The sequence below is a fragment of the Giraffa tippelskirchi genome, chromosome 3, assembly GCF_054371585.1.
Source record: "Giraffa tippelskirchi isolate mGirTip1 chromosome 3, T2T-mGirTip1v1.2.pri, whole genome shotgun sequence".
NCBI lineage: Eukaryota > Metazoa > Chordata > Mammalia > Artiodactyla > Giraffidae > Giraffa > Giraffa tippelskirchi.
Genome location: NC_137277.1, coordinates 105,922,348 through 105,936,967, shown reverse-complemented (window position 1 = coordinate 105,936,967; position 14,620 = coordinate 105,922,348). Strand labels below are relative to the sequence as shown.

Sequence of the window (14,620 nt, the reverse complement as noted above, 5' to 3'; positions counted from 1 at the left end):
AGCACTACAGTAACAAAAATTCTTGCCCTTTTTAAGGAAAAGAGGTGAAATTCAATTATAGTCATGAGTTTCAACATACAGTAATGTTAAGTTTTGCATATCATACTCTTGATATGCATTTTTAATTGAAATATAATTGACCTATATCAGTTTCAGGTATATGATATGATTCAAAATGTATATTGCAAAATGTGTATATTGTGTATATTGCAAAATGATCACCTCAATATGTCTAGTTAAGATCCATCACTACACATACCTACACTTTTTTTCCCTCATGATGAGAAATTTTTAATAAACTCTTATCTTTATTTTCATCTTCAAAATCACAAAATATAAAGTATGTAATGGGGTGCTATAGAGAGAATATATTAGATATTTCCTAATTATTGGCTTTCTTTTACTCTCATTAGGGCATGCTAACTATATTATTATGTGCTCAGTCACTCAGCTATGTCCAACTCTTTGTGACTCTATAGACTGTAGGTCCTCTGCCCATGGAATTTCCCAGACGAAAATACTGGAGTGGGTTTCCATTTCCTCCTCTAGGGGATCTTCCCAACCTAGGGAGCAAACTTGCATCTCCTGCATTAGCAAGCAGATTCTTTACCACTGCACCACCTGGGAAGCCCAGTATTATTATTATTGCACTATTATTATTATTAACACCAGGATGCAGAAGCAGCATCGGGGATACTCACATCACTCTGGAGGTCATAAGCTTTCCGAGCATGGATGATGTCATTCTGGTCGGGCAGGCAGGTCCACTCATGCAGAGGATGTTTATAGTCCACGTCACTAACCAAAGTCTGACATTTCTTGGCCAAAACAATACCAAGCATGTCCACTGGACTGCTGAACCTGGTCTTGTATTTTTCAAAATCTTTCTTGTACTCACGGTCACTCTGCATTTTGGCAACGTGGACGGACCACATCATCTTGGGGTCATCATGTATCGCTCGGGCACCAATATGGTGACCCAACTGCTTGCGATAAGCTTCTTTGTATTTGTACTGAAAGAGAGAACCCAGTAAACGAGGAGGAAGCACCAAGGGATGGTCCCTGCTGCTCTCTCTGTGGTGACACTTTTCTACAAAATCCTCAGGACTTCAGGAGAGTTTCATCAAACTGGCTACTGTGATGCTCCACACTGGGCCATGCTTTCTCTTAAAAAAGAAGATGTGGTGCTCATTTCACCTCCACAGAATAACTCCACAGTGATTCCTTTATATTATGCTAGCGAATTATATGTTTTAACCACAAAAAAATGTGATGGAAAAGCGAATATTGAAAGAATGAGCTTCAGTTACAGTGACAAGTAGCTTCTCAGAAGTCAGTCATGCAGGCAGACCGAACTGAGAACATATTGGAGGGACGTGTTTATAATGGCTCATTAATTTTCTTCTCTTAAGGCATTCTGAGAAATAATATCCTCTACATAATAATTGGCAAGGAGTAGTTTAAAAATGGGCAATTCTTGTTGGTAATGAGCATAGTGTTTCAGTTTTGCAAGATGAAAAGGTTTTGAAAGTCTGTTGTACAACAGTGTGAATATACTTATGGACTATATATTGAAAGTGGTAAATGGTTATTCAATTTTATTATGATTTAAAAGAAAAACCTACCAAAATGGACAATTTTGCTACTCTTGGATTAATATTTAAGTTGTACAGGAACCTCACATATTCATTTTTAGGGTAAAGGAATATTGATTTTTGTGGACCCCACAGCAAAGAAATATTTAACATTTTCACTATTTTATGTCCTTTCTCAAGTCAAGGGGAACAACTCAGTTAAACCTGTTTCTTTCCTGGCATCTTTGCCTTGAGTATAGCCTAAGGAGAGCTCATGAGGTTTTATGAGTAGCTCAACATATGCCCACTTAACTTTGCTCTTACTAAGCAAGGATCAAAAGATGAGCATCAGAGGAACCACAACCCAGAGTATCTCTATGAAACTCGGACAGGCGACTGACTGTCTCAAAGCCTCAATTTATTTGACTATGCAATGAAGGCAGTTGGGTGGATGATGACTATAGAGACTCCTAGCTGTGTTCCAAGAGTGTGATGCCCTATGCAGGTGGCTGGGCTGCTGGTAACAGATGTAAGCACGTGATCAGCTCTTACGTCACTCGCTATCTCCCGGGAGGCCTTGGCAGCCACGATAGGAATGGCGTCACTTCTTAAGTCATATCCTTCTTTCTTGGCTTCTTCCATGGCCTGACGATAGAGGTTCTGAGGAAAGAAGTAGTAACTTTTAGACACAGTGCTCACTTTCACTCTAAAAATGTATTAATATTTCCATCAAAGGAAGACTTTTGTTTTTTTAAAATTAATTTTAATTGGAAGATAATTGCTTTTACAATATTGTGATGAAAGGAAGACTACTTTTGGATACAGATCAAAAACTAGTATGTTCAGCCTTAAATAAAAAAATTTTTTTAAAGATCTCTCTCTTCCTTTTACTTCCTAATTACACAGTGTGCAACTTATTTGTTGAACTTGAAATTTTACTTTCAGGTTTAACTCCTTCAAATTTTACTCATTAAGTTATTCACTCTGAAATGTGCTTGAATTGCTCAGCATTTGTTCTTTTTATGAAATTACCAAAAATGTCTGCTTATTTAACTGCAAATTTGAATTAGGATCAATTTTACCAGCAGAAAATATGATATAATAACAACACTACCACCATGGGCATGTACCTGTATTCTAACAGTGCTAAACTAAGGATCATCCACTGTTTCTGAATATCTTTGTTAATACTATTTGCTCTCTATTCATTTTGTTGATTGCTGGCAATTGCTAGCAGATAGAGGGGTATAGTAGGAACCAGGGATTTATGAGTCAAAAGGACAAAACTGATGAAACTGTAATAATTTCTTTATGAATTGGTAAAAATACCCACTATGCAGTTTCTGGGCAAGACAGATGTACACAGAAGTTAGAATATAGGTGTTCCAATGGGAACACAACTTGAGAACCACTGCATTAAATCATCTCTACCTGTAGTATTCAGTCTTTTTTACTAGTGAACCATTACAAGAATTTAATTCTTAATTAGTAATAATTTTTAAATAACTTTTAGAGTTTGAGAAGGATGTAATTGAATGTTTTTAATGTGGATTAGGCCGAGGGAGGCGGCTGAGAGGAGCTAGCCTGCGCCTGAGGCCAGGGGTGGCCGAGAGGAGTTACCCCAGGTCCAAGGAGCGGCGGCTGCGTGGGCAGAGGAGGGCAGAGAGGAGTTACTCCACATTCAAGGTCAGGAGGGGCCGTTGTGAGTAGATACCCCTTGTCCAAGGTAAGGAGCAACAGCTACACTTTGCTGGAGCAGCCGTGAAGAGATACCCCACGTCCAAGGTAAGAGAAACCCAAGTAAGACGGTAGGTGTTGCAAGAGGGCATCAGAGGGCAGACACACTGAAACTATAATCACAGAAAACTAGCCAATCTGATCACACGGACCACAGCCTTGTCTATCTCAATGAAACTAAGCCATGCCATGTGGGGCCACCCAAGACGGATGGGTCATGGTGGAGAGGTCTGACAGAATGTGGTCCACTGGAGAAGGGCATGGCAAACCACTTCAATATTCTTGCCTTGAGAACCCCATGAAGAGTATGAAAAGGCAAAAGGATAGGACACTGAAAGATGAACTCCCCAGCTGGGTAGGTGCCCAATATGCTACTGGAGATGAGTGGAGAAATAACTCCAGAAAGAATGATGGGATGGAGCCAAAGCAAAAACAATATCCAGCTGTGGATGTGACTGGTGATAGAAGCAAGGTCTGATGCTGTAAAGAGGAATATTACATAGGAACATGGAATATTAGGTCCATGAATCAAGGCAAATTGGAAGTGGTCAAATAGGAGATGGCAAGAGTGAACGTCGACATTCTAGGAATCAGTGAACTAAGATGGACTGGAATGGGTGAATTTAACTCAGATGACCATTATATCTACTACTCTGGGCAGGAATCCCTTAGAAGAAATGGAGTAGCCATCATGGTCAACAAAAGAGTCTGAAATACAGTACTTGGATGCAATGTCAAAAACGACAGAATGATCTCTGTTCGTTTCCAAGGCAAACCATTCAATATTATAGTAATTCAAGTCTATGCCCCGACCAGTAACACTGAAGAAGCTGAACTTGAACGGTTCTATGAAGACCTACAAGACCTTTTAGAACTAACATCCAAAAAAGATGTCCTTTTCATTATAGGGGACTGGAATGCAAAAGCAGGAAGTCAGGAAACACCTGGTGTAACAGGCAAATTTGGCCTTGGAGTACAGAATGAAGCAGGGCAAAGGCTAACAGAATTTTGCCAAGAGAACACACTGGTCATAGCAAACACACTCTTCCAACAACACAAGAGAAGACTCTACACATGGACATCACCAGATGGTCAACACCGAAATCAGACTGATTATATTCTTTGCAGCCAAAGGTGGAGAAGCTCTATTCAGTCAGCAAAAACAAGACCAGGAGCTGACTGTGGCTCAGATCATGAACTCCTTATTGCCAAATTCAGACATAAATTGAAGAAAGTAGAGAAAACCACTAGACCATTCAGATATGACCTAAATCAAATCCCTTATTTCTATACAGTGGAAGTGACAAATAGATTTAAGGGACTAGATCTGATAGACAGAGTGCCTGATGAACTATGGACAGAGATTCGTGACACTGTACAGGAGACAGGGATCAAGACCATCCCCATGGAAAAGAGTGCAAAAAAGCAAAATGGCTGTCTGAGGAGGCCTTACAAATAGCTGGGAAAAGAAGAGAACTGAAAAGCAAAGAAGAAAAGGACAGATATTCCCACCTGAATGCAGAGTTCCAAAGAACAGCAAGGAGAGGAAAGAAAGCCTTCCTCAGCGATCAATGCAAAGAAATAGAGGAAAACAACAGAATGGGAAAGACTAGAGATCTCTTCAAGAAAATTAGAGATACCAAGGGAATATTTCATGCAAAGATGGGCTCGATAAAGGACAGAAATGATATGAACCTAACAGAAGCAGAAGATATTAAGAAGAGGTGGCAAGAATACACAGAAGAACTGCACAAAAAAGATCTTCATAACCCAGATAATCACGATGGTGTGATCACTCACCTAGAGCCAGACATCCTGGAATGTGAAGTCGAGTGAGCCTTAGAAAGCATCACTACGAACAAAGCTAGTGGAGGTGATGGAATTCCAGCTGAGCTATTTCAAATCCTCAAAGATGATGCTGTGAAAGTGCTGCACTCAATATGCCAGCAAATCTGGAAAACTCAGCAGTGGCCACAGAACTGGAAAAGGTCAGTTTTCATTCCAATCCCAAAGAAAGGCAATGCCAAAGAATGCTCAAACTACTGCACAATTGCACTCATCTCACAAGCTAGGCTCAAAATTCTCCAAGCCAGGCTTCAGCAATACGTGAACCATGAACTTCCAGATGTTCAAGCTGGTTTTCGAAAAGGCAGAGGAACCAGAGATCAAATTGCCAACATCTGCTGGATCATCGAAAAAGCAAGAGAGTTCCAGAAAAACATCTATTTCTGCTTTATTGACCATACCAAAGCCTTTGACTGTGTGGATCACAATAAACTGTGGAAAATTCTGAAAGAGATGGGAATACCAGACCATCTGACCTGTCTCTTGAGAAACCTGTATGCAGGTCAGGAAGCAACAGTTAGAACTGGACATGGAACAACAGACTGGTTCCAAATTGGAAAAGGAGTACGTCAAGGCTATATATTGTCACCGTGCTTATTTAACTTCTATGCAGAGAACATCATGAGAAATGCTGGGCTAGAGGAAGCACAAGTTGGAATCAAGATTGCAGGGAGAAATATCAATAACCTCAGATATGCAGATGACACCACCCTTATGGCAGAAAGCGAAGAAGAACTAAAGAGCCTCTTGATGAAGGTGAAAGAGGAGAGTGAAAAAGTTGGCTTAAAGCTCAACATTCAGAAAACTAAGATCATGGCATCTGGTCCCATCACTTCATGGCAGATAGATGGGGAAACAGTGGAAACAGTGTCAGACTTTATATTTTTGGGCTCCAAAATCACTGCTGATGGTGGTTGCAGCCATGAAATTAAAAGACGCTTACTCCTTGGAAGGAAGGTTATGACCAACTTAGATGGCATATTTAAAAGCAGAGACATTACTTTGCCAACAAAGGTCCGTCTAGTCAAGGCTATGGTTTTTCCAGTGGTCGTGTATGGATGTGAGAGTTGGACTATAAAGAAAGCTGAGCACAGAAGAATTGATGCTTTTGAACTGTGGTGTTGGAGAAGACTCTTGAGAGTCCCTTGGATTGCAAGAAGATCCAACCAGTCCATCCTAAAGGAGATCAGTCCTGGGTGTTCATTGGAAGGACTGATGTTGAAGCTGAAACTCCAATACTTTGGCCACCTCATGCGAAGAGTTGACTCATTGGAAAAGACCCTAATGCTGGAAAGGATTGGGGGCAGGAGGAGAAGGGGATGACAGAGGATGAGATGGTTGAATGGCATCACCGACTCGATGGACATGGGTTTGGGTAAACTCCGGGAGTTGGTGATGGACAGGGAGGTCTGGCGTGCTGTGGTTCATGGGGTCGCAAAGAGTCGGACACGACTGAGCGACTAAACTGAACTGAATTTGTGACAATTCACATTCTCTTATGTTGCAACTTTTTACAAGGAAAAGCTAAAGTAAACAAAAATAATTTAATGTATTTGAGATAAAATCCCAAGGGAGGGCATTTGTTCTTAAAAATTTCTAGAAATGTTTATTTTGTAACTAGAGAGTCAAATACTTTTATACTTTATATTTTTCCTTTGAACAATAAATTCTCAAGTTTGTCCTTATGTATAAGTGGGAAAAAATGTGCTTGAATCATTTTGTGGCTTCAGGCCAAACATTCTGTTCTTTCAACATTGGAAAAAGAGGCAGGGCCTCAAGGAAAACACTTTTAGTGTCACCAAGGCTATATTTTAAAGAATGTCTAGTAAGTTCAAATATTTCAAGAGAACTATAACAGGTAAATGTGAGTTTAAGAGATAAAAAAGAAGATATAGTTGCTTTATTTTATTTTATTTACTAAGCATGAAGTGAAGGTATCATTGGTAATGGGTTGAGAAGAAATTCACATGGGCCATTCTAAAATCTAATCATCAAAGCCCGTCTTTAGGGAATTAACATAATTATGCAATTTAAAAGAAATAAATCCAGCTGAAAATTTGAGAAGTAAAAAAAATAGCCTAATTTCCTCTCAGCAGTCTGAAAAAAAAAAGAAAGAAACCCTACTTCATCTGACCTAATTTTAACAAAAGGAAGAGGCTTAAAAGCATCATTACCCTTTGGCATAGAAACTAACAGCATCTGCCTGGGGTGAGGCAGAACATCTGGGAAAAGCTAATCCAACAGAGAAGCTCTGTGGCCAAGAGAAAAATTGCTCATTCAAAAATGACTGAAGCCAAGGTCAGTCAAATACTTATGATCAGGCTTGGCCTTGGGCCTTCTTATAGTGCTAGAGAAAAGGAAAACTGACTCCTCTTCATTTTACTTGTCATGCCTCTTCTTCAGGGCTACATGATGATAGGCAAAGTAATTAACAGGAGTAAAATAATGAATGTGGTCAGGACTTGAAAATGAGTACTTAAAATTTCCAGTGTTCTCAAACTAAAGGGAACTCCACCCTCTTTTTTTGAATGAAGATACACAAAAGAATGTAAGAAATCAACATTCATCTTGAATGAACCAGATAATTCTTGACCTTGATGAGAACAATTGGGTAAGAAACTGTTTCCTATTCTGCAAAGATATGTGATGACAAATTTAGTGGGGCTGAAGACAGTATGTTAAAAAAATGTTTTGTTTTGTTTTTTTATTGTTTTCACACAGTTTTGAGATGGATGAATTAAAGAATTCTTATTTCAGTTCTTATAAATAAACTGTGGTTATTTTGAGAATAAATCAAATAAACAGGCTATTTTAAGCATAGATTAAATAAATCTAATTGTCATGGTGACTTGAGTGTAAAGGGAAGAAATTAGTTTATTAAGCAGTTATTGTGTGCCAGGCTCCACCTGGGGCATACTACACATACTACCCTATCTAGCCATCATAAAAACTCTTCAATAGCCATTTTTATCTCATTTTACAGATGAGATAACTACAGGAAAACTCACTGAACAAATTTTGAAGCAAGTACTAACCTGATAACCAGCAGTGATTATTTTTTAAATTAAAAATCACAATATTATTTAATCATTAATAGTTGACTTTGATAGTTTTTTTCCCCCCACTCATGACATGGAGATATTTTTGTATTTATCTGTTTTTTCTATTTTTTTTTTTATTGAAGTATAGTATAGTGTGGATGTGAGAGTTGGACCATAAAGAAGGTTGAAAACCGAAAAATTGATGTTTTTGAACTGTGGTGCTGAAGAAGACTCCTAAGAGTCCTTTGGACAGCAAGGAGATCAAACCAGTCAATCCTAAAGGAAATCAACCCCGAATATTCATTGGAAGGACTGATGCTGAAGCTGAAGCTCCAACACATTGGCCACCTGATGTGAAGAACTGACTCACTGGAAAAAGACCCTAATTCTGGGAAAGATTGAGGGCAAGAGGAAAAGAGGGCGACAGAGGACGAGACGGTTGGATAGCATCACTGACTCAATGGACATGAGTTTGAGCAAACTCTGGGAGATAGTGAAGAACAGGGAAGCCTGGCATGCAGCATTTCATGGGATCACAAAGAGTTGGACACAACTTAGCGATTGAACAACAACAAATAGTTGATTTAATAATACTATGCTATGTTACTTTCTTCTATAACTATTTTTGAATACAAGGCTATATATATTCATGGTAGGTTATAGACAAAAATAAATAAATAAAACTGAGCTAACTGACCAATATGTGAATTAAACCCATAATTCTGACCTTTCTGCTACATCAGCAAAATCAACATGGTCAGGTTCAAATAAACAGCCTTACCTCACTATAATTTATTTTATTTTGTCTTGCCAATGTAATTTCAGGTGTATCAGGCATCATGTGGATTTGAGTCTTGTCTTTGTCCCAGGCTTCTGTGTATAAGCGCTATGAAGGATAAAAAAGGTTAGTGAATTAGGAAAACAATGTTTGTTGTAAACAGAGGTTTCCAACTTAGCGATCATGACAAAGTTGAAAGCCAGCATCCTTACTATCTGGGCTGTGTGCTGTACACCAACATTCTTCAATCTCTTTGATGTTACAATATATATATAGTCACTAAATATAAGTGTAGGCTAAGATATGAAAAGAAAATGTGTATTTTGTTACAAGACCACTTACACTTCAATTAAATTAAAAGCAAGTATTATCTAAGCATGTATACACATCTATATGTACTGAGGTTATATCAGCAAATCCTTCCCATGATTTTGTTTGTTTATTGGCTGCAGATGTAACTGTTATGGAGAAGGCAATGGCACCCCACTCCAGTACTCTTGCTTGGAAAATCCCATGGACGGAGGAGCCTGGTAGGCTGCAGTCCATGGTGTCGCTAAGAGTTGGACACAACTGAGCGACTTCACTTTCACTTCTACTTTCATGCATTGGAGAAGGAAATGGCAACCCACTCCAGCGTTCTTGCCTGGAGAATCCCAGGGAAAGGGGAGCCTGGTGGCCTGCTGTCTATGGGGTCGCACAGAGTCGGACATGACTGAAGTGACTTAGCAGCAGTAGCAGCAGCACCTGTTATGCCATCTCTAGATTTGTTTTTGATAAATGTCATGAAGACTTGCACCTGACTTGTTTGTTCTATATTTACTTAGGTAAGTACCAAACAAGAAAAAAAAAACCTTGATATCAAACATGTATAACTATTAGACTTAAAACAATTTAAACACCAAACAGTTGTCCTACTCCTAACTCTATTTCACAAGAGATGTCAGAGCAGAAATTTCTACATACATTTTGAGACTACCCAACCAAATCACCACACACAGGATGGCAATTGTTTAAAACAAAAAAGACTTAGCTAGTCATCGACATTCTCAAGGACATACAGCCGTATTTTATTTTCCCCCAAATTGAGGGCTCACCTTGTTCATGTTGATGGCATTGTTCTTGGCTAGCACCTGTTCCAGAGAATCAGGCACACTGGTGAATTTCAGCGTGTCTGGACGCTGGCAGTAGATGTTGTCACTCAGTATCTCTGCAGCTCTTTTGCACCTGACCACATCCACAGACCCAATGGGGACCCAACCAATGCCTCTCAGCCACTGGAGATCTGATTTATAAATGTTCTGGTGAGATCAAACACAAAAGCAAGGATTACTGAAGCTGTTATGGCACTTGATTTCAAAAATGAATGCAAAGGACTGCAAAATGTGGCTAGGCAAACTGTGTGTCTGTGTCTTTTAAAATATGAAGCCAAACTGGATACAGTTCATGGTATTATGTTCTCTCTAAAAGAAAAGCAAAGCACAGTAAATTAAGGGTGGAGGGGAAAAAAACATTATTCTTTTTCTGAGGGCTTTACCGATCCTAGACCATTATCTGCATATTACTATGTATTACCATCATGAGCATGGTCAGCAGCAGTATTTAATGGGTCTCAGTACTCACGTCACTCTGGAGGTCATAGGCCTGCCGGGCATGGATGACATCGTTCTGGTCAGGCAGGCACGTCCACTGGTGCAGGTAGTTCTTGTAGTCTATGTCGCTGACCAAGGTCTGGCACTTCTTGGCCAGCACCACCCCCAGCATGTCCACTGGGCTGCTGAACTTGGTCTTCCACTTCTCAAAGTCCTTCTTGTACTCCCGGTCACTCTGGATCTTGGCCACGTGCATGGACCACATCATCTTGGGGTCATCCTCAATGTTTCTGGCTCCAATGTGGTGGCCGAGCTGCTTGCGGTAACCATCTTTGTATTTATACTGAAATAAAAGTAGTCATTTAAAAAAATAAAAATGAATGAAAAGAGCTAAAAGTTTTATTAATATAAAACTCTGCTATTTTAAAATTGGTAATTCTTGTAGAGAAATGAATCATCTGAATATCAACTTATCTCCTCATCCTAAACTCTGACTAGACTTCACAGCAATACTCTAATGGGAAGCAGGCCAAATGACATAGTTCTATGGTTTGCAGATGTTAAGTCTCTGGACATAAAGGCAGCAACACTTTGCAGAAAATCAACTGGAGTTAATACGGCCTTTTTTTCTTTTTTTTATCTTGGGCCAGTGAAATCGTTAACCCAGAAGTTTTACATGTGATTTTGAGAATGCTATTCCTGAGTGCACAGGAACCATTTCACCCCCAGCCCACTGCACCCCTCCCAAATGTGGCTCTGCTGACTTTCACTGAGTTACAGGACCCCTGAAACAGACTGGCTTGTGTTTCCATCCTTGTGTACCTGGTCTATTGGAGATGAAATTTGGGTGAGGTTTGTTGGGATTCCTTGAGGGAGAAAAATAGATTATATGACTACAAGAAAGTGGTTTGTTGTTGGTGGCGGTAAGAGCTGACTGTATTATCTTCTGTCCACTTCAGGGAACAACGTTACACAAATCCTAGCATATATTTACAGAAGTCTGAATTCTCCACCAAAGGCACTTCTTTCAGAGACAGCAGAAAGAGAAATCAGGCTCACTATATTGTTGGTTTAGGATGTCATAAAACTCTTTTTTCATTTAAAAATAACTCAAAAGGAAGCACTCAAGGTCGTTTTTCAAAGAAAGAGTTGGCAAAAATCCCAAGAAGTTTTGGGGAAAGGCAAATTTTCCTAAACCTGTCTGTACCAGATCTTTTTCTTATATTGATCCAATACATGTAACCACATTTTTTTCCAGCTTTTTTCCTGTCATTTTCTTGTTTCTGTGTGCTCCAAATATGCAGATGAATGCCTCATAATTATGTATACGAACAAGTTCAGTTCAGTCACTCAGTCGTGTCCATCTCTTTGCAACCCCATGGACTAGAGCATGCCAGGCTTCCCTGTCCATCACGAACTCCTGAAGCTTACTCAAACTCATGTCCATTGAGTCGGTGATGCCATCCAACCATCTCATCCTCTGTCATCCCCTTCACCTCCCGCCCTCAATCTTTCCCAGCGTCAGGGTCTTTTCAAATGAGTCGGTTCTTCGCATCAGGTGGCCAAAGTATTGGAGTTTCAGCTTCAGCATAAGTCCTTCCAATGAATATTCAGGACTGATTTTCTTTAGGATGGACTGGCTGGATCTCCATGCAGTCCAAGGGACTCTCAAAAGTCTTCTCCAACACCACAGTTCAAAAGCATCAATTCTTTGGTGCTCAGCTTTCTTTATAGTCCAACTCTCATATCCATACATGACTATTGGCAAAACCATAGCTTTGACTAGACAGACCTTTGTCGGCAAAGTAATGTCTCTGCTTTGTAATATGCTATCTAGGTTGGTCATAGTATAAAAGGGCAAAAAGATACAAACAAATGTAGATTCAAATTCTTTTTTTTTTTTTTTTTAACTGAAGTTTAGTATACTCGCTCTGCTTATGGGGCCTGAACACTAAAATCTTTTGGAGTTAAATTATTAAAGGGCTTTACAAATGAAAGACTTCATTTAAAGCACAATAAATGTGCTTTAACTGACACCCAGAAGAACCATGCTATTGTAATACTGATTCTGCCTCCCCACCCCATCCAGTCATGTATATCTGTATATCCATGGAGTGTTGGTACTCACGTCACTGATGATGTCCCTGGAGGCCTTGGCTGCCACGATCGGGATGGCATCGCTTCGCAAGTCGTAGCCTTTCTTCTTTGCCTCTTCATTGGCGAGTTTGTACAGAGTCTATAGGAGGAAAGTCAAGAGTTAGAGCAGGTTTGACAGTGAAAGATTTGATGGCAACAATCTGGAGTTTATCAAGTGACATATCACAAAATTTTAAAAAGCAAAGTCTCTGGAAACAACTTCCTAGCGATACTGGAAAGTAAATAAATTATATTTTACCAAAAAACTGTAGCATAAGAAACAAATGAAATACATCAATGAGTATTAACATAGAATAATCTGTTATTTATATCATTATAGATTAATATATATATAATATGTAGGTTATATGATATATTATGTATATCAACATAGATTAATATAATTTAGTGATATAGATTGATGGACAAAGCATCAATTTATACATCTTAAGTAAAAAGAAACCTGCAGGACAACATGTTTAATATTACTCATTTGATAAAAAAACATATTTATATACTCATTCATTATTAAAAAATTTTGACAATCATGCAATATTTTATAATATTTAAAAAACAAATGAGAAAACGATCAAAGCACAACTTAAAGTTAACTTGAGTATGATCTCAACTTTAAGATTCTAACTTTTGGCTGCCTCATATTAGTAAAACATGCACCTATAAAATTGCATTTTACTTAAAAAAATAATAATCAGCCTTGTCAAAGGTGAGCACTTTTTTCTCATGCCTAATGTTCTCTTTCTATAAGAGGAACTCGATTATTTCATTTCTGCCCTGGAGAGGTGCTGCAGTGACTTCCTGATATGTCCGGTTGGTGAGGAAGGGACAGCAGGGCAGGCCCAGCTCAACTCTGACCTGCTCCCTTTAGGAAAATATGCCCAGTGCCCTCCTCTGCATATCTCTGTGCCCTAAGCAGGACTCACCCCCAAGCGAAGTGGAGCTGACTCTCCTGCTCCAGCATGGCCTATACCTGGATGGGGAACCTAATTCTGGGGTTCACTTAGCAAGTTCATTTGGCTCTCATACAAACGTGTCCTTGAACCTAACTCTAGTAATAAAAGATGTGAGATTTTGACTTCTAGTTTCATTGTTTTGCTTTCCTTCTCAATTCCACTCAGGATCCAGGTGGGATGGGGGTACATATTATTAGCGGCCCCCTTGGTTGGGTTGCCAGATTTAACAAGTAGGAAGATAGCATGCCCAGCTGAACTTGAATTTCAGATAAGCAGCAAATAATGTTTTCATATAAATAATAAATCAGTATTACAGCTGGTCATACTACTCCTTGGATGCCAAAAATACTCTCCAGTTGCACTGACTCACACCAGTAAAGACCATAAATGGAAAAGATAACGTGACTTCAGTTTGCCCCTGGAATCCTATAGCATATGATATTCAACTACAGATGAAAGGTTGGATGGGCTGAGTGTTCATATCACAGAGCTATACCCACCAGGACAGCAGAGATCCAAGATTCTTCATAAAAGTAAGTGTAGGAAACAAACTACAATGACAACCACAAGTATGGCCCCACAAGATTTTGCCCCTACCTCACTGTAGTTGAGTTTGTTCTGCCTTGCCAGCATGATCTCCGGAGTATCAGGCATTATATGAATTTGAGTTTTGTCTTTGTCCCAGTCCTCTGTGTATAAGCGCTATCAAAGAATATGTTGATAGAAAAGAAAGAACATGTTGATAGAAGACCATTTGAAACAGAATTACAAAAAGTCAATTAAAGCAGGAATGTTATTGACCTAATTAGGAAAAAATAAATCAGACTAAGATATAGAGTATTCAACTGAGGTTTGAGTCTTAATGATGGTTATCAGGGTTACAACAGAGGATAATAGAAATTACTTAGAGGATTTCAAGTATGTCATTTAGGAGGTAAACATGACACCA

At 39.1% G+C, this 14,620-nt stretch overlaps 1 protein-coding gene across 50 annotated transcripts in view; it reads right to left on the bottom strand.

Annotated features, from left to right (window-relative positions):
• NEB (nebulin) overlaps positions 1–14,620 on the bottom strand; it is a 245,000-nt gene that overhangs the window by 101,577 nt on the left and 128,803 nt on the right. For all 50 annotated transcript variants that reach the window (XM_081578089.1, XM_081578080.1, XM_081578102.1 and 47 more), the window contains exons 81-87: positions 14,269–14,373; positions 12,693–12,800; positions 10,596–10,907; positions 10,070–10,273; positions 8,979–9,083; positions 2,127–2,234; positions 702–1,013 (exon numbers count right to left, since the gene is read on the bottom strand). In XM_081578089.1, the coding sequence (XP_081434215.1) occupies positions 702–1,013; positions 2,127–2,234; positions 8,979–9,083; positions 10,070–10,273; positions 10,596–10,907; positions 12,693–12,800; positions 14,269–14,373 (1,254 nt within the window). The remainder of the gene's footprint in view (positions 1–701; positions 1,014–2,126; positions 2,235–8,978; positions 9,084–10,069; positions 10,274–10,595; positions 10,908–12,692; positions 12,801–14,268; positions 14,374–14,620) is intronic.